The sequence below is a fragment of the Chelonoidis abingdonii genome, chromosome 16 (assembly GCF_003597395.2).
Source record: "Chelonoidis abingdonii isolate Lonesome George chromosome 16, CheloAbing_2.0, whole genome shotgun sequence".
Classification (NCBI taxonomy): domain Eukaryota; kingdom Metazoa; phylum Chordata; order Testudines; family Testudinidae; genus Chelonoidis; species Chelonoidis abingdonii.
The window spans coordinates 4,037,436-4,058,371 of record NC_133784.1 but is presented as its reverse complement, the minus strand read 5'-3'; the positions used below and the strand labels follow the sequence as shown (position 1 = coordinate 4,058,371).

The window sequence follows — 20,936 nt, the reverse complement described above, 5'->3', positions numbered from 1 at the left end:
ACTGAAAACACACGAGTGTTGTAACAATGCTCACTCTCCAACATGGTAACACTATTAAACAGATCAGATCATTGTGTTACTGTATAAACATCTCTAAACAAAAAACACTGTTGTAATAATTGTTTCATTTCCAATATTTACATGGCAAGTATTTGTAAACCTATTAATACTTCCTAAAAAATAAATAGGGAAAAACTGACATTACTACTTTCAGAGAGCATTCAGACAGAGTGATTGAAAAACTGATGTCAGAAAGAATCAAGTCGTTAAGTCCCTGCAACAGAACTAAAGTGTGTTTCAGGCCCAAGTACTTAAGCCTATGTACTAAAACTAAACTTGTGGTCTTATAATTATTGCATCATAGAAATGTAGGGCTGGAAGGGACCTCGAGAAGTCATCAAGTCTATGTGCTGAACCAGGACCAAGTAAACCTAGACCATCCTTGAGACAGGAGTTTGTCCAACCTGTTGTTTTTAAAAACCTGGGAAGCCTATTCCAGAGCTTAACTACATTTCTAGTTAGCTAGTTTTTCTTAACACCTAACCTAAGTCTCCCTTGCTGCAGATTAAGCCCATTACACTTCTTGTTCTACCTCCAGTGGACACAGAACAATTAATCACAGTCTTCAACATATTTGAAGATTTATTAGGTGCCTCCTCAGTCGTCTTTTCTCAAGATTAAAACAGGCCCAGCTTTTTTTTAAATCTTCCCTCATAGGTCAGGTTTTCTACATTTTTTCTCACTTTTGTTGCTCTCCTCTGGACTCTCTAATTTGTCCACATCTTTCCTAAAGCTGGACACAGTACTCCAGCTTGGGCCTCACCAGTGCCAAGTACCATGGGACCCAATTACTTCCCATGTCTTACATACAAGAATTCTGTTAATACACCCCAGAATATTAGCCTTTTTCAGGACGGCATCACATTGTTAACGCATTCAATTTGTGATCCATTCTAACCCCCAAATTCTTTTCAGCAGCACCACCTAGCCAGTTATTCCCCATTTTGCAGTTGTGGATTTTTCTTTCCTTAGTGAAGTACTTTGCACTTGTCTTTAGTGAATTCTATCTTGTTGATTTCAGACCAATTCTCCAATTTGTCAAGGTCATTTTGAATTCTAATCCTGCCCTCCCAACTGCTTGCAATGCCTCTCAGCTGGGCATCATTTGCAAGTCATTAATGAAAACACTGTATACCAGACCCAGAATTGATGCCTACAGGACCCCCTAGAAACATCCTCACCGTCTGACAGAAAGCCACTGGTCGTTACTGCGAGTACAGTCTTTCAACCAGTTGTGCACCCACCTTACAGGAATTTCACCTAAACCACAGTTCCCTAGTTTGCTTATGAAAAAAAGTCATGTGGTACTGTGTCAAATGTTGTAGTGCTTTCCCCCATATCCACTAGGCCAATAACCCTGTCAAATAAGGAAATCAGGTTGGTTTGGCATGATTTGTTCTTGACAAATCCATGCTGGCTATTCCTTATAATCCTATTATCTTCTAGGTGCTTGCAAACTGTTTAATAAATTTAATTTGGATTGTTTAATAATTTGTTCCCGAGTCTTTCCAGGTATCGAAATTAGGCTGACAGGTCTATAACTCCCCAGGTCCTCTTTGCTTCACTTTTTAAAAAGACAGGCACTATGTTTGCCCTTTGCCAATCTTCAGGGGCCTCAACCGTCCCTTCATGAATTCTCGAAGATAATTCTAACTGTTCAGAGATTGCTTCAGCTAGTTCCTTAAGTAACTGAGGATGAATTTGATCAGGCCTTGCTGACCTGAATATATTTAACTTATCCAAATATTCTTTAACTTGTTCTTTTCCCTCTTTTGGTTTGTTTTCCTTTCCCCTTGTTCTTGATATTATATTGAGTACCTTTTTAGAGAAGACTGAAGCAAAACTATCTCAGTCTTCTTGATGTGATCAGTTATCTTTTCCTGCCCACTAAGCAAAGGACCTACACCTTTCCTTTGTCTTTCTCTTGATGTAATTAAAGAATCTTTGTATTGCCTTTTATGTCCCTTACTAGAAGCAACACATTTTGTGCTTTAGCCTTTTTGATTTAGTACCTACATGCTTATGCTATTCTTTTATACTTCTCCTTAGCAATTTCTTCCAATGTTTCCACTTTTTGTAGGATTCTTTCCTTAAACCTGTGTGTATTTCAAGATATGTCTAATGTGCTTATTAGCACAATTTTGATATTACATAAACTGTTAACATCAAACAAAAGCAACACTGTTATTACCTTCCACGCTTTACCCAGCTAGGGACCAGCTGAACTAACCAAAGGAGATCATGGTGATGACTGGAAAGTTCACTTATTGTCAGACAGAGCTGAGGTATCTTAAAATGAAAAGAAAGGATTTACTAAGAATGGATTATATTACAATGGTCAGCTGTTACATGTATGAAAAGTTGTCAGAAAATTCACATATCTGCAGTTAAAAGATTATCCCCTCCCTCGAGCCGTGCAGAAAGAAGGGAAAGTATGTCCTTAATGATATTTTCTGCGTTGCATTTGTAGCTAGTAGGCCAGATATATTCCAGGTTTATTAATTTACAGTAGGACAGTCAAGGTTGTATGCCAAAAAACTTGTTTGTGAGCTACATTTAGGACAATGCTTTTACTTCATTCTTTCAAGCAGACATTCTAAATTTACGAGAATTCTGTTGAGTCAGATTCTTGTACATTTCAATATACTGCTCACTTTCAAACAAGACAGACAAGCACAATGGCAAAGAAACATTTACACTTATCCCTCTCCCCCACACACTCAGTCACTCTCCCATGGAATCACGGAGAGATCCAAAACTCATCTTGCTTAGACTGACTTTTCCAACAGTGATTTTTTTATGTTAAAAATTTTTTTGCTTAATGTACTTAAATACAGGCCAAGGTTTAAACAAGAGAGGATTTCCTTGGACTCAAGCTGTAATTTTGTATACAATTAGTTATGAAGTTACCTTGGCATCCCAGTCTCTGATATTTTTCAGTAGTTTTAACAGTAGGCACTGAAAATCTATCAATGGAATTTGCTTCAACTGTTTTTCCAGGCTAATTTTAAATAGCAGTGACAGCAGCAGCAATATTTCTTGGTCCGCATAAGCATCTGGATACATAGTTGTACAAAAACTAAGAAACTTTTTGGGGAAAAAACAAACATTAAATTATGAGATTTTAGTTAAATTACTACAGTAGAACCCCATTTATCTGACCCCGCCTTAACCGGCTCTCTGCATTTACAGAACCACCAGGACTCCAGGGCCAGAAGCAGGTGATCTCGCCTGTGGCCACTAGATGGTGATGCAGCATTGCATTTTCCCATTCTTTATCTGATCTGGCAAGGGGTCTCAATGAGACCAGATAAACAGGGCTCTGTTGTATTTTAAAATATATTCTAGGAACTTAAATTTGTCAGCAGGCATATTAAATGTGTATCAACTGATGAATTTGCAACATCTCCTACCATATAAGGGCACTGAAAGGGAGTATTCTTTCATTTACAGTAGCACGTTTTTCTTAAGCTATTCACTTTTTGTCATTCTGACAGGGTGTCTTTTCAGCTGATTCCAACACAATATTCCCTTGAGAGGCTGCGAAAAGATGCTGTAGCAGTGATCATCCCCCATGAAACACACATCTTGTTTATATATGGTGTGAGTTCTTGACAACCCTCCCAGCTAAACAAACAATAATTGAGAGCATCTAGTCAAAATTATAGATTTTTCAGGTATTACTGTATGGGTTAATCTCACTTTACTCTTTTCTGAAAATATGTATTCCTTAACTGACATCCTGAGACGTATGCATTTTTCTGGATTTCTCAGGAATGTTGCCCTAAATATTTCCTGTAAACGGTAATGCTATCAATACAGTTGTCACTTTCCCTACACAAATGGTATGTTACGACAAAGTATTTCCACAAGATATTTTTGAAGCCAGTTAAAAATTTTGTATTTAAATTTTTACTCATAGCAACTCTCTCAAAAACACAAGCTTGGCTTTCTCTCAGGATAGTATTACCTTCACAAGACATACACAGTACTGCACTCAGACATAGATCTCCCTTAAAAAAAAGCACTGAGAATCTCACCTTGACCACATTATTAAGGTTGGTTTCTGGCAGACAAGAAAAAGCGGGATCTGCAGATGTGTCTCCACCTGTTTGTTTTCCCACTGTTATTTGCATTTCAGATCTAACAGAAAACATGTTAAACGACCTATAAATTTTTTTTTTAATAAAAAGAGATACTCCAAAGCCATTTTGATTCAATTTAAGAAAATATTGCATGGTTTCTTAGAAAGTCTCATAGGGAACAAGCTCTGGGTCTCTCTAAACAGGGGTTCTCAACCTTTTTCTTTTGAAGGCCTCCCCAACATGCTATAAAAACTCCACAGCCCACCTGTGCCCCAATAACTGGTTTTCTGCAAATAAAAGCCAGGGCCAGCGTTACGGGGTTGCAAGCAGGACAGTTGCCTGGAGCCCCATGCCACAGGGGCCCTCACAAAGCTACATTGCTCAGGCTTCAGCTTCAGCCCCATGCGGTGGGGCTTCGGCTTTCTGCCCTGGGCTCCACCAGCAAGTCTAATGCTGGCCCTGCTTGGAGGTCCCCCTGAAGCCTGCTTGAGGCCTCCTAGAGGACCCCAGGTCCCTCGCTCAGAACCACTGTTCTAAATGATTCTTAATGGTTTGGCCCAATTTCCTAGGCTGTGCTTTTCGCAAAACTCAAGTTAAAGCAGGAAGAGCCAAGGACCGATAAACCCTCTGGTTTGCTGAACATAACTGGCAGAAATTGTTATAATGGTATATGTTCTATGTACCATATGGTTAACAGGCTGTTGTACACTGTTAAAAGAGTGGGCATCACTGAAGAAAAACAGGGAAGCAGCTTCTAGTCTACATTACAGCACAAGAGAGGATATTTATTGTTTAAAGCAAACAAGAGCAAAATACTTACAAAATATCATCTTTAGTAAAAGTGGGCTGTAGATGCTCCAGAGGAAATAAAGATCTAAAAGGCACTCCCATATTGATCAATACAGCCGATATATCAGACAGTGAGGGAATCCACACTTTAGATTGTGCATCGCTGATGGAAGCTACAAGTACAAAACAAGAAATTAATGTTTAAAAAGTTAATTTTAGCTTGTTGCTTTTAAAGAAACTGTATATGTGTAATGGCCCTATGACGCCAGTGCTAAGCGCTACTAACATAAGGGTCTTCTGTACATCGAAGTGGAGGCCTGTTATCCTCAAAGCCACCAGGATAATTTTGTAGCATCAAGGTGTGGAGCTCGACACTGAAAGGTGGTATTGGTTGTCCAATTGACAGCAGTTTATGATTTTGTAAGTTTTTGAAGTTGCTGCCCAACCCAGGGCATGATATGGGGAGTGAGTTACTTTCAGAGGATCAGATAAACTGGCAGTGGGCCTGCTATAACAACACTAGGCCTCTGGGAAAAGAAGAGACTAAGGGGGGATATGATAGAGGTATATAAAATCATGAGTGATGTGGAGAAAGTGGATAAGGAAAAGTTATTTACTTATTCCCATAATATAAGAACTAGGGTACCAAATGAAAAATTAATAGGTAGCAGGTTTAAAACAAATAAAAGGGAAGTTCTTCTTCGCACAAAATGAGTCTGATCCGCGCATCAGTCAACACTTGTGGAACTCCTTACCTGAGGAGGTTGTGAAGCTGACTATAACATGTTAAAAGGGAATGGATGAAATTCATGGTGGCTTAAAGTATAATGGCTATTAGCCAGGAAGGGTAAAGAATGGTGTTCCCTCGCCTCTGGATAGAGAATGGAGATGGATGGCAGGAGAGAGATCACTTGATCATTGCCTGTTAGCTTCACTCCCTCTGGGGCACCTGGCATTGGCCACTGTTGGCAGACAGATACTAGGCTAGATGGACCTTTGGTCTGACCCGGTACGGCCGTTCTTATGTTACTCGAAGGGTTATGCTTGCCTCTAAGAATGGACACAATTTCTAAACCAGAAAGCATTGTACAGGTATAACTTACTTATGCTTGATGGCAGCTAACAAAGTGATGATGCTCAAAGCCTAAGGGATATTGGTTTATAGCACGTATTACCATCTGACACACACACACACAGTAATTGTAGAAGATGCTCTAGAGCAGTGGTCTCCAAACTTTTTTGATCGTGCACCCCATCATTAAAAACTTTTTGATCATGCACCTCAATTCTATACATGTACTACTATATTAATATATCATGTACATTATAAAACATACAAAAATAGAAATTAAAAAGGAGATAAAGATGAAAAATAATATTTTTAAAATATTTATTGTATTTTATTTATTAACAGTACAAAAAATCTTTTTGCTCTCACAAAAAAATGTATTAATTTTTTTTTAGTGAAAGCAATGTGACTGAATATGCTTCATTATTCCTGAAAATCTTGGTTTAACACTGTGTGATACAGCCATTCGAAGGTCTGGGTTAGGGTTAGGGTGTGGGAGGGAGCTCAGAGTGGGGTGCGGGATCTGGGAGGGAGGGTGCAGGAGGGGGCTCAGGGCTGGGGCAGGCAGGAGGTGCAGAGCACTTACCTGGGGCAGCTCCTGTTTGCGGCAGGGGATGAGCAGGTGGCTCTGCGCAGAACGGCACCATCCTCATGGCCACGATTCTGGGAGTTCTCCCCTATTCCGAGCAGGGCCACTCGGGATGCAGAGACTTTAGGGGCTACAGGGCCCTAGGCTAAGGGGGCCCCGGGGCCCTGGCCTGCAGCTCTAAAGCCCCTTTCGGAATGCAGCCTGCAAGCACGGGCCGAAGGACTCAGAAGGAACAGGGGCAGCCGCACAGCCAGCGGTCGGAGAGAAGCACTACTTCTCTCCAGCCAGCTTTGAAGGGGAAAGCGCCGCTTCTTTCCCGCCGCTGGCTGCACACCCCCGAATGGATTGTCTTGCGCACCCCACTTTGGAGACCACTGCTCTAGAGTCTAGGAGTAGCTAAATTAAGAAGGGAAGATAGAAACTGGATGCAAAATTTTTCAGACAACAAAAAAAAAAATACCAGGATTATAGCTCTGAATTGGGTTAAGTTTTTGTAAACTGGGAGTTGATGCTACTGCGAGGAACACTGAAAACAGTGGGAACTGAGTGCTCAAGACAAGATCAAACCTTACTCCTATTGGATAACATTTTAGACAGATACACACACAGTGATGTACAAGACAAAGGAGGACATGTTCCCTGTCCCGGAAGCTTACAATCTAAACAGACAACAGAAATCAAGTACAAAATAAATAGGATGGTTCAGAGAAACACTAAACCCATACCAGCTTTTTAAAAGTTTACATGAAATGGGTGAGTGACTGCATTTTAATTACAAGAATTAGCTGGTAGGCTTCAATTAGTAGCGAGTTTTGAGGGATTCGAATGAACAAAAAGGCTGGAGAATATATGGAGTGGTCAGATAGAAGTCCTTAAGACTGCAAATGAGAGAGGGGAGGATAAGCAGGAAATGAGAGCATAAGCAGATGCTTGAAGGCAATTTCCGTATATGGGGCCCTCTGTTACCATTTATGCTATTCATCTTGAAGGAAAACCATGCAGCGTTTTCTGTTTAGGGTCCCAGTTATACCCATTTGAAGACAACACTGTCTTCTAGTTTTTAGTCTATGGACTGTCTGCCTATACCTCACAAAATAAATGAGGAGAAAAAGGTAAAGACTTCTGATCTATTTGATCTACTGGACAGATGTCCTTCTAGTTTTAATGCTATTTGGACAATGATGGAAGGTAATTGACCAGAGTAATCTCTGTATTGGGTGTATTGCCTCTACAGCTGTACACTGAGATCATGACCAGCTACTTGGCTTGCACACAATCACTGAAAGACTAGCGGCTATGAAACGTGTGCTGCATCATCCAGTGAAGGGACCTGAACTCACAATGGCGATGTAAACAAAGAACCAGAGAATTCCCTGTTTTTCCTTTTTCTAGATTTGGGACCCATGACCATTATCCTCAGTCAATTACAACTGTCTCTTATTTAAAGACTCACCATTTTTAATTGTTATATCCATCAGCGCATCCAAAATCTGCATTGAAACATAGTAGTCTGAATGAACTGACATCATCTGTTGGAAGAAGCATTACAAACTAAGTTACATATTAGTTACACTGAGGTTTTATTAATAAAATAATCTGAATCCTTGTTAAGAGAAGAAACAGGTAACAGAAAATAAATAAATGCCAAAGCCTCCTAAGCAAGGAACAGCGTGAGGAATGATACCACAAGATACTCAGGCTATTTGCGTCATTCAAACAGAGTTCTTATCTCGTGAATGTTTAATAAAAAGTTACATTCGTGCAAAGGAAAAGGTCAGAACCCTACATCCCAATGTCTCAACAGTCCATGAGAAGATTCATTCTAGTAGTGGCAACCTCAATGTCAGATATGTCCCATGAGGATTTTCCTTCTGGAACTGACTTCTCCCCCAGGCCAAGCCACTTGGACAGAGTCTCTCTTCTAACCAGCAGTTGTAACTTGATTTCAACTCTTGGCCAGATGAGCATCCATATCTCAGTAGATAAACTCTTAAGACCTTATTCAAATGTATTACTACACCCTCTACCTCAATACAACGCTGTCCTCGGGAGCCAAAAAAAGCTGACCACATTATAGGTGAAGTCCCGTTATATCCAACTTGCTTTGGCCCACCAGAATGCGCAGCCCCGCCCCCCTGGAGCGCTGCTTTACCAAGTTATAATCGAACTGGTGTTATATCAGGTTGTGTCATATCGAGGTAGAGGTGTACATACATGACTCTTGAACAGGCAATTGTAGAGGAAGAACTTATTTTGAGTCAGGCAGATTGGGAGAAAGAAAGGAAATAAGATCTGCTCTCTGAATCTTGACCTCTTCCCTCAAACATTTGAGATGTAGCAAATAGTAAAGAAAAATTGGTAAGGCAAGAGAACAGCATTTCCTAAAACCAGTAGTACTGTATTAATCCATTTGGGGACCATCTTCCTGAATATTGTTGCCAAGAACTGGGGAGTAATTTTTTTTTTTAAAAAGGTATTAAGAAAACCCTGAAGATTTCCTAAATGGTGGTCCACGTCTTTTCCTAGGGCCACTGTGGAATGTGGTAAGTGGGCTCCTGCCTTCTGGAATCAGTTTATCTGAAGCTACATATTCTCCAATGATTCAGAACTTGACCTACCTACCCATAGTGAATTTATGCATGTTGAGGATTTTGGGTAAGATGAATAATTCCTTGTGATAAATGGAAGGATGTTCATCTTGATAATAAATGAACTACAGAGAACTGCTGTATGTAATATGCTATAAAGTCAGTGCCTTCTAAGAGCAGAGACTTCAGACTCTTTCTGTATATGTATTTGGCACCAGGAAACATGTCTTTACGAAGAGAAAAAATGGAGGGGACATCTACTTTCCAGTGTCTTGATGGGCTGCAAGAGCTTATAACCCTACAGGCAGCTCCTGGGTTGGAAAGCAGCTTTAACTTTTGGATAGACAAATTGCCCTAAAAACTTTGATATCAAAGTCTGTGAGCTACCTTATGACAAGCCTGTGAACATTATTCACTGTTGAGATGCAATTGTTTAAGTCCAAGTCTAGGATGACCTGCATGTAATCCAGTGGAGATGGAATGCCTGGCTTCCAAGTTGATCCACTTCCCTTGTCACCATTTCTAGAATTCTGTCAATACTCAGAGTAAGCTGAAAAGGGTAAAATGCCCACAAGAAAGCTAGGAGAGTCCTTTGTTTAGGAATTGCTGCTCAACAGCCAAGCTACCCATGGTTGGTAGTTGAGGTGGTATGCAAGAACAGACCATGGGACAGGAGAGGCTGTCTGCAGAGGAGGAACAGTTACATCTCTTCATTCAACTAGCTGAGAACTGATAAGAAATATACCACCTCCCCACCCACCCCCCGTTATGGTATGGTTCTCATTAAACAAGTTTTGCAATTTTACAGGCCCATGTATGTAGACCTCAGGCTTTAGCTAACCAATGCAAAATAAAAGCTGAGATTCTAACTGCTCAAAAGAAACTTGTTTATCAGCATATAGGACGCAGGGTGTGGAAAAACTAGATATGAAGAAACAGGGTACGAAACACTGACAAAAGAGGAACTGGGAGGGGGACAAGGGGTCCCTTGGAGGCCAGTTTAGCCATAATCAAATATAGTATAGAAGTTTCGCTTGGTTAAGGTAAATCACAAGGAAGGGTCACAAGATAACCAGCTCAACACGGCCCATGGGCATGATATTTGTTAAGATAGCTTGCTAACTTGCAATATTCTATGGCTTTTGCAATATGTAATTGCAATCAAGAGGTCATAGAACAGTCAGTATAATTAACAATAACTGGAAATAACCTGCTAATTTGCAGTATTAACTTACCAAAAAAGGCAAATAACTTGTGTAATCAATATGACGTTTTGCGGTTTTAACCTTTATAAGCTTGGTAAAATTTGTAAGGGACAGAGCAGCCTATCCTTGCATGGGAACTCGCTGTCTTTCCCTGTATACATACTTGTAACTCTTGTTATAAAGGTGCCTCGGCTTGTCTGACCCAAAATCAACTGGGTGGTGGTCTTTTCCCCCACAGAACCATGTATTTTTGGCCAATCTGGGGTGATGAGAATGACCACTGATTGCTTCTTCAGTTTTGATCTTCTGAATCACTCATTCTAGCAGTTGCATGGGGGCATAGGCGGCGAGTTATATGGGCCGTGGTGCCTGTGCTCCACCTATATTTAGGAACGTGGGCCTGGCTCCACCAATGTTTGGGATTACCACGCTTTGGGGGGCCCCGCACTTCAGGGGAACACAGGTCCAAGGCACACTGGGGGGTTAGCGGGGGGCCTGGCCCTAGTCTGCCCCGCTCCACTCCACCCTGGCAGCCCTTGGTGTCGATCAGGGGAGGGGGTGAAAGCCAAAAAGAGGTGGGGCGGGGGCCTGGAGGAAGGGCTGGAATGGGGGCAGGGAGGGGGGAGTAGCAGGGGTGGGCTGGGGCCAGGTTGCTCACTGCTGCCAGAGCCAGGCCCTCCGCTAAGCCTCCAGGCTGCCCTGGACCCCGCGTCCCCCTGAAGCACAGGGCCTCCCAAAGCACGGGGCCCTGGGCAGTTGCACCGGTCCGTCCTATGGACAGGACGGCTCTGCTTGGGCCTGTTCTGGGCACCATCAAAAATTATACAAACGTGGCACCCATGCTTGGGGAGCAGGAGGGGGTGTCCGAACTATTTGTCAGAATCCCATGTGCCTGAATCATGTGACCAGGAAAGTACCCTGCGGCACTTCCTGTAGGGCCCCTGAGGATGGGGCTCTGATGACAACATCAAGATAAATTCCTTGATGCCATATGTCTGGCTGCTGTCACATCATCAGAGCATCCTGGGGGCAGAAGACAGACTAAAAAAGTAATGCTTTTGTACTCATGGGAATTTCTGCAGCTGAACCGAAATTAAACAGGGTCTGATAAAGACATGCAGATAAGCTTCTGCCATAACTACCAGTGTCAATAGGTTTGATGGAGAGATTGCAGTTATAGCAGAAACTAGAGCCTCCATCTTGATCTTTGCCTTCATCTACCTGTGCAGTTTCCTGAGGTCTAAGACAGCTCAAACTCTTCATAATCTGTTCTTTACTGTGGAGTATTGTCAGTAGCTACAGGTGTGGTGCTCTGCTCCTGTTCGATGATTGATAACAGTCGGCTGCGTGCTGCCCCAGCTCTGTGCAAATAGTTGACACAGTAGACTTGAGAGAACCCCCAAAGACCACAGACTCTAGTAAGGTACGACCACAGACTCTAAACAAGCTAGGTTTATTGTCAAATGAAGCACAGTAATAGTTTCCTATAGACTCTACAGGACATACTATGAATGTGCGCCTCCGGTAATGGACACGGATCAGTCAATGGCGGGACACTCCACTGCCCCCTACGCTGGACAAAGATGCACACTCCGGCTCCTTTTATACAGTTACAGGACAGATTACTCATCCCTATTGACGTATTGAGGTACAGCCCCTTGACTCATTGGGGGCTGTCTCTTCCTTTGATCATGTTGTTTCAAACATCTATCCATCAGGCTGTCCTTTTGACCCTGCCCTTAAGATGCACCTGCTTCTAGCAACCCTCTTCTCGCCAACTTCTGTGTGCGTGGCCTGCCTCTGGCTCACAGCCCAGCTTTTGCTTAGCAATGCCTGTAAGTACTTTGGTTCAGGCTTCAAGCCGCAGACTGGGCCTCTGACACAAAAATTTGTTTCAGGGCCTCATTTCACTACATGGAGAATATAGACTACAGCCTTGAGCATCTTTTATCACAAAAGACAGGCTTTAAGGCCCTTAACTATATAAGTGAAAGGTCTCCTTCAGTTGGTTTAGTATTTCTCTGGGTCTAAAGAGGGAATGAAGGGCATGGAGGAGCTCCAGAGAACATCTATGCTGTACGGACTCCGGTACTCACATGTCTGAAGTCAATAGTATTCACGTGGTAGGAGACATTCCACCCTTAGGCCTGTTTCAGAACAGAATCACTCCTGCTGAGGGTCTCTAGAGAAGCCTGCTGCTAATGGTGGAAGGGTCACAAGGGAATGGAAATCCTAATTTGCTGTTCAGAGTCAGAGTCCCTTCCCCACCATAAGGTTCTATGGAATGGAAGCAGGTGCGGCGGAGCTCCCTAACCCTTCTATGACTCCTGACAGAAGGAGCACCTACTGGTCTTCCACTTGCTCTGTTTGGCCTACTCTGCCTTGATTGGGGAGGAAAGAGGAGAAAAAATAAGTTTGGCAGGTGGTCCTACTAGACAGAATGGTACAAGAAATTTGATCTCCTAAAAGGGATAGCAGGGATGGGAAAACGGAAGACTGCTTTCTGTTGCCCCTAAAACAAGATTTAAGACACTTGGATTCTAAAGAATAAGGCAGGATTGTCAAAGTCCTATTCTGTTTGTAGCACCAGGAAGATGAAAAGAAAGAAGTGGCATGGCCAAGCCCCGGAACCCCACAATGTCTGAAATGTCTCTGGTGTTTGCAGGAAGAGATGTGCATCTGAAATATTTCAGACTGGAGAACAGATCAGGATCCAGAAAGACAGGGTGATTTATGTTTAAAATTAGAAACTGATCTAGCAGATTCAGAATCTTGGGTGTTCTAACTGTATGAAGTTCACATCACATTTGGTCCCCAAATAAACTAATCATGAATACAATTGTATAATGTAACCTAGGAGAAGTGGAAAATAGCAATGATCTTACCTGAAACAGCCACTTTAAAATTGGTATAGGGCACTGTGTACAACTGTAAGCACAACGGAGGAAACCCTGAGTTGTTAAAGAAAGCTGCTGTGTTACTTCTGATCTGTGAAAATAGTAAGAAAGAACAGAAATCAATTTGGTGATAAAACTGATATCTTCAAAACCATAAAAAAAAATTTTTCCAAGATCTCACTTAACAAGAATTTGAGTTTATGAAATCTCCATTACAGATATTCTTTTCACTATATTCCTGATGAAGACAAGTTGTAGGCCACGTCTACACTACTGAGTGAAGCCACCTTAAGTTTTGTCAACGATCAGAAGTTGCTTTAATAACATTGGTGGAGCATGTCCACGCAACGTTACGTGTGTCAGCTGAGCATATCCAGTCGTTGCATTGTGGATAGCTATTCTACTGTGCAACTCACCACCCTTTGTCACCCTCTGCTACTGGGAGCTCTGGAAACGGATTGTAGTGCATCATGGGGACATGCTCGCCATCCTGTGATGCAATTCTTTCTGTCCTATCATTCCATGGGCTTCCTGCTTCGTTTCAGACCATTTTTCAACAGCCCTTGTAAACTGTGTGCCCACCACCTCTTCCTGACAGCATGGATCATCAGCTGTTGACCATTGTGGTGATGAGCATTACAAACACAATGCAGCTGGTCCTGCAGTATTTCATGAGCTGCAGAAGAGTGAATCAGTGATGCCTGCCCTGCAGTCTGCCATAGAAACAAATTATTCAAGATTGCTGCTGGCATTCATGGAACAGCTTGCCACTGTGGACTGTCAGTACTGGGCTCGAGAAACAAGCATTGAGTAGTGGGATCACCTCATGATGCATGTATAGGATGACAAGCAGTGGTTGCAGAACTTTCAGATGCATAAAGCAATCTTCTTGGAACCGTGCGTGGAGCTCGCCCCAGACAGAGGTACAAGGACACCAGAATGAGAGCTGACCTCACTTTGCAAAAAAAATGAGTGGTACTTGCTGTACGGAAGCTGGCAACTCCAGACTGCTACCAGTCAGTCGCAAATCAGTTTAGAGTTGGAAAGTCCACCACAGGTGCTGCGGTGATGCAAGTGTGCAGGGCCATTAATTGCCTCCAGCTATGAAGGACTGTGACTATCTGCTATGTCCAGGAAATAATTGATGGCTTTGAGGCAATGAGATTCCCTAGCTGCGACGGGGTGATAGATAGAATGCATATCCCAGTTTTGATCCCTGACCATCTTGCAACACAGTACATCAACCAAAAAGGTGACTTCTCCATGGTGTTTTAAAGCACTACTTTTTAAACGGTGTACTAGCTCTATGAATAAAGAAACAAATTCTAAGACTAATTTGGAGTCTATTTTTATAACCAAACATATGCGCTGCTAAGCTGGATCAAACCAGCAGACTCTCTAGTTCAGTACCGTGCCTCTGAAAGTAGGTGCTACCAGTTCCTTTTGTGGAAAACAGAAGAAACTTTATAGAGTGAACACTTCTAAAATAAGTCCATAGATGAAGTGTCTTCCTAATTAGATACTGGATTATACCTTGAAGCGTGTATGCTTTTACCTCTTCTAAGCAACCATCTAATATAACCACGTATGTTTTTATCATCAGTGTCTAATTTGCTGAATCGTTGGCCTCAACAACAACAATTTGTGGTAAGAGTTTCACAGGTTAATTATGCATAGTAGTATTTTCTTTTATTAGTTTTATTCTTGTGGAATTACAATCCTATTGAATCTTTTGTTCCTATATTATGAGAAAGAAAACTAGATGCTCTTATTTATCCTATGTCCAAAGCATCATTTTGTATACCTCTATGAGATAGATAGATATTACACACACACACCTACCTTCTCTAAACTGAAAGTGCCAATCACCTCAGTCTCTATTCTGGAAATGGTTTCATAAAATTCAAGATTGACAACTATTTGCATTCCAATATTTTCCTACAGTGGTTAAAAGCCAAACACCACAGCATCATAAAAACAACAGATTCTGGAGGTGAAACTGACTAACTTAAAAAAAGAATAAAAAGAAAGCAGCATAGTCTAATTTCCTGCCCAAGCCAAGAGAAATGCAAAAGGAAACTTAAAAACTGAGTAGTGAAATGTCAGAAATTTAAAATTGAGTTTTGATCTTTATGGAACTGTCAAAGGGGCACAGTGTCAGCTGTGACTTCTGTGATGTGTATGAAACCATTTAAAGTATTAGGAAATTTTGCTCTTGTGGGTTAGACAGGCATACAAAGGATCTTAGTTCTATGATTAAGCCTTGATAACAGTGATAGGGATGTCACAGATTGTAACTTTTTTTTAGGTACCTATTAATTTCATCCTCTGATGGTAGGTGAAGAGAAACCACTTCTCTTCATTCCCTTTTGGGGAAATAAACAGAAGCTGCTGGAGCCTTGGTTTCCCTCCCCTTCCTCTGGAAGGCAGTATGGTCCAGTGGATAGAGAACTGGATTAGGAGTCAGAAGAATTTTTGGTTCTTTCTGCAGCTGATGCGTTGTGTGACCTAAGACAGGCCACTTCACCTCTTTGTGCCTCTATTTCCCTTACAACGTGGTTTGTTTTGTTTCTCAAGATGTCAAGCTCTTCTTGGCATGGACTGTCCCCTGTTAGATCTTTGTGCAGTGCTTGACACAACTGGGTTTCAGATCCAGTTGGGGCCTCTAAACACTAATGTAAAACAAAGAATCAAGTGCCATCTCCCTGTAAGGGAAGGAGGATGAACGAAGTTTGCCACGATTGACTTATCATTTCTTCCAAATTTTCTCATGACAAGACAGCCATAGGCTTAAATTGGCTCTAGGGTTTTTGTCAATGAGACTCAACTAGTTCTGATGGGCTGCGTGATTAAATACATGGAGGATTCTAGGTTTCATGTCATTCCAGAACATAATGATTAAGTTGTAAAAACTTTTGTTTAAATCCTCCTTAGCATGGAAATCTTTCTACAAATGCGTGCAACAAGTACTACAGCTCAGAGTCCATTTTATGAGACCCTATCTTCTTGGTCTTGCCATACCCAAGCAGCTAACTTTCTTCATTCATTATATTGTATTTTTCAGTTCTGCCTTAGCAAACTGTCAAGCTTGTGAAGGATTCCATGGGCCAAGGATTCCAAGAGCCAACAGAAACAGGGGGAAGCCCTCCATCTTGAATCCTCCTTCATCCATGCTATGAAAAATGGAGGAGCGTTATTCAGTGAGCCTTAAGGTGGTGTGACTGGGTTTATAAACCCCTCACTGAACAGGCGGGGTTAAGGAGCAACTCTGGGCTCAGGAAGCCCTGCACCTCCACCTGTGCCCAGCATCCTTGGGTCGGAGATGGGATTGAAAAGGCAGCCAAACAGCATAGTTGGGGCTGGCAAGCCATGCAGAAGGATAGACTCTAGGAGCTCCAGGGACGGTGACCCAAAACCACAACAAGTCAAGGAACAGAGGAGCCACAGCACCCCAGCACCCAGAGAATGGGATTAGAGCAGGAAGCCCAGAAGACAGCACTCCCCAGGGACTGCCAGCGAGGATGCAGAGGGAGATAGGAAGTGACCCAGGGAAGCTGGCTTGAGGTTGATGCAAGGCACTACCAGATGAGTGAAGCCAAACCAACCTCCTGGGCCCTGGATCAGAACCCAGTGAAGTGGGAGGGCCTGGGGTTCCCTACCCCATCTGAGAACTGCACCAAGGTAGGGCTGCTACTCGGGAACTGTGCCCACGAGGTGGAGCTGCCACCTGGAGCCCTAACCACTGGGCGGGAGACCCAGGTTTCCATCTACAGGGGGAAACAGCAAAGCCTCCCTTCGAGCAGCAGTACAATTGTTTTGTAAAGCCCTCTGGGAAAACCTCAGTTCCAAATAAAGGGGTTAGCACTGTTTTCCAAGTTAAAGCAGAACTCACTTCCATCCAAAGGTATCCTTTTTAATCTTCAGAAAGAGTAAGCCATTATGACAGTCTTCCAAATAAAGGACAACAACATAGAAAAAAGATATCCTTACCTAAGTAGTAGTTTTTCTATAGGATTTTGAGGGATGAAACCAGAATTCCTCAAATCAAGGTTATGCTGGTTGAAGATTTTCCCAGAATTTGATAAATGAAATATTTCTTCTCCAGGATGATAATCAGGAATGGCATCAGATACTACCGAAAACCTCTTTATAAATGCCCTGTAATACACACAATAGTTCCTGTGAACTTAGATGTACCCTGGGCTGACGAACATTTCACACAAAATGAAAAACCTCTTTAGCCTAGATTCAATACAGTTATTGGCAAGTAATTATGTAGGACCCTGAAGACAAAGGAGGAGCTTGTATTTTAAAAAACTAAAAGGTAACAGAGATAGGTTACAGCAGCCACTTAAATCAGGGGTTCTCAACCTCTCTCCTTCCAAGTCACCCCCAACATGCTATAAAAACTCCATGGCCCACTTGGGCCACAACGCTTTTTATATGCAAAAAAACAGTTAATTACCCGAGGCCTCACAAAGCTAAGTTGCTGATGCTTCCGCTTTAGCCCTGGATGTCAGGGCTCAGAGCCCAGGGCTTTGGCTTTCTGTCCTGGGCCCCAGTGAGTCTGTCGGCCCTGCTTAGTGGACCCCCTGAAACCTGCTTGTGGCCCCCTGCGAGGCCCAGATCCCTGGCTGAGAACCACTGACAAATAACATTACACTGAGTATGCGTGCCCATGGGGGAGACTAAAGAAACTAAAGAACAGATTTAGGTGATATTAAAGAGGAGAAACCTGTGTTCTTCTGACAGATCTCTATCTTCATCAGAGTTTTCCTGCTCTTCTTCTCCAGATGCCGAATTTAGTCCAATTTCCTGTATGTCTTCCTGTAGTTGCTTCTCTAGGTCATCTACCCTGCGGTGGCGGCAAGAGCAGAACACTATATTATTGCTAGTCCATTTTTACAACAAACAAGTATATTCCATTGTAGATTAGAGTTCAGATCTTGGATTAAAGCATCATGTGAAGCACATAATGTGATACAACTTCCTGAATACACTCTGAGTATATCAGTTTAAAACAAAAATTTGATGAAGACTGCTATAACTGTATGATCCTATTTGTAAATGATATCAAGAAATTACTGGCAGGTAAAAGATCAATGGGAAGAATACTCTATTACTTTAATCAGCTTTTGAATTTACTTCTAAGATCAAGATGGTTACTAGCTAGATTGTCAATAGTACCCCTCCCATCATTACAAATGGGCATCAATACACATTCCAGCCTATGCCTTTTGCCTTAAGGACATCTTGGAAGGATGCTAATTGACTGCATCCACCAAACTGGCTGTTGTGATCCTAGTAGGCAGCAAGGAAGATTTTAGAGTCTGATAGGCCTACCTCTATAACAGCAACCAGCTCAGAAGAAGCTACAGTAAAAAGTCTATGCAAGTAATTGTATTTCATGCCTGCCTACAGGGAGCTGATAGGAACTGGAATGAGACTAAGGACAAGTAAACAGCACAAACGCCACAACTAACACTATGTCCCTTTACTGACAGTCTCATTAACACACATTCAGGTTGTCCTTCTAGGTACAGACTGAGGCACATTGGCAGCAGTAACCAAATCTAACTTGCCACCGCTCATGCTATGCCAGTTCTGGGAGGAATAAAGAACCTATGATTCCACAAGCAAGTTTAGCATTTTTCACAAGTATTATTAGATGTAGCTTAAAATAATAAGCATGCTAACCTTTTGGATTCTTCCTTCTCCTTCAAGAGATGCTCTAGGCTGTTCACATAAGACACTTGATTCACAACAGGAATCTTAGAAAGCTGTAATGAAGTAGCATGAAGGGTTGTTGTTTTTTTATAAATAGGGAAAACAGTCTTCTTAAGGAGATTCATGGCTAGACGTAATTTAATCCATCTGCTCAAGAAGATCTATTATATGAATTTGCATTTAGAAACATACAGGAGATCCTGAAAAATAAAATCTAAGCCTAAGAGCCCCATTTGACAGATTACACAACCAACTGCAAAGAGTAGAAACATTCTCTCTCTCACAGACAGCACCGACCAGCAGATGAAACATTGGTCTTACCATCTCAGATCTTAGTTCTGTTTTCAGCTCTACTAGAAGCTTCCTATGGTGACACTGGGCAAAAAAAAAAAAACAAAAAAAAAACCAACCTCTCTAAGCCTCATTTTACTGATATGTAAAATGCGTGTCAGATACTGCAGTGAAAAGCACCATATAAAAGTTAAACAAATGCACTTGTTCCATTCTTAAGGAAGTGATACCAGGATTTACCAAATAAAAGGGCTGAAGAGAATTAAGGCTAGTCAATAGAACAGAGGAGTCTAAAACACTGGGCACAGGGTTCAGAGTCAGCTGGGTCCAATCACAGAAGTTCCGAAGAACGTTTTGGTGGGAATGAAGCAGCTTTTTTTTTTTTTTTAATTTTCCTTACACACACACACACACACACACACACCAGATCCTGCATTTGATTAGCATTTAGAAATTCAGCCTGAGACAGCTTCAGCACAATTCAGGAGCCTCTTTTTTTTCCTTCTGATTTTTGTTCTATATTGTGTGCGCGCCCTTTTTAAAAAACAAAACCGGAGACACTCTCTCAAAAGATATGGTCATGGCAATTCTTGAGTAACATACTATTTATCAGTAGTGTCCATTTAATTTTACAGACACATACTAGGAAAGATGTTTGCAGTAAATATATGCGACCAAACATCTGATTTAGTATGTGCCTCTAATGGTCATTACATGTATCATATTTGTGTTTTTTCAGGAAACCAGGCAAACAGCACTCCCCCACTATTTCAAGAGTTAGAAACAGAATACATTTTTATGTAATCATGATAGTCAAAGTTGTCTTATAAATAAGGTTTTAAAAAATCAGCTGTTTTCGAGGTAATTAGCCTTCTGTTACGAGCACTACATTAGGAAAGTCTTACGCTAGAAGTGCTTAAAGTTAACCCTCATTTTTTTATAAAATTTTAAATTTAAAAAAGCAGCTTTTTTTGCCAGGCTGTGCTACTGAACAAATAATTTGTAAAGTGCTAACCTTAAGTTATCCCCATAATACCCACGTAAATTGTAAGATGGGGTTCATCCTAACAGACAGACTGAGGAAAAAATGAGAAGCGATTGCAGGACGAGTCCTGGCCCCCCCCTGCAAGTTGTCAAGTATTCTCAGCTTCTTTGAAATTTAGGCTCCCTCAATAGGATGGTCTTATACACTTCCAAGAACACTTCATGCTCACAGGTCAACCTCCTGAGCCTTTAGAGCTCACTAACTACCCAAGTTCCCCCTAAGCTGTGTGGCCACTCAGCAGCCTATTAAGCACTGCACAGGCTCTCTCCCCCAGTCCCAGACTTGCCATGGCTGGGGGAGAGGTGCCCCTCCCCAAGCCTCAACCCTGCCCTGGACCTGCCACAGCTGGGAAGGCGAGAGATGCCTCTCCCACCCAACCCAGGCACTGCTATGGGGCGTCCTCTCTCCCCACTGTAGTCCAGGGCAGACTGCACCCCAAACTGCTGATCCCCAGCCCCACCCCCAGTCAGAGCCCTCACCCCCCACATCCCAACCTTCTGCTCCAGCCCTGAGCCCCCTCCCACGCTCCAAACCCTCGGACCCGTTCCCAAGACATGAATTTTGTTACATGCACCAATAGGGCACACATCA

At 42.2% G+C, this 20,936-nt stretch overlaps 1 protein-coding gene across 1 annotated transcript in view; it reads right to left on the bottom strand.

Annotated features, from left to right (window-relative positions):
* SLF2 (SMC5/6 complex localization factor 2) overlaps positions 1–20,936 on the bottom strand; it is a 58,082-nt gene that overhangs the window by 13,339 nt on the left and 23,807 nt on the right. The window contains exons 6-14 of the mRNA XM_032795746.2: positions 18,980–19,062; positions 18,018–18,137; positions 17,273–17,440; positions 13,271–13,373; positions 8,046–8,121; positions 4,966–5,107; positions 4,101–4,203; positions 2,971–3,147; positions 2,252–2,349 (exon numbers count right to left, since the gene is read on the bottom strand). Of these exons, the coding sequence (XP_032651637.1) occupies positions 2,252–2,349; positions 2,971–3,147; positions 4,101–4,203; positions 4,966–5,107; positions 8,046–8,121; positions 13,271–13,373; positions 17,273–17,440; positions 18,018–18,137; positions 18,980–19,062 (1,070 nt within the window). The remainder of the gene's footprint in view (positions 1–2,251; positions 2,350–2,970; positions 3,148–4,100; positions 4,204–4,965; positions 5,108–8,045; positions 8,122–13,270; positions 13,374–17,272; positions 17,441–18,017; positions 18,138–18,979; positions 19,063–20,936) is intronic.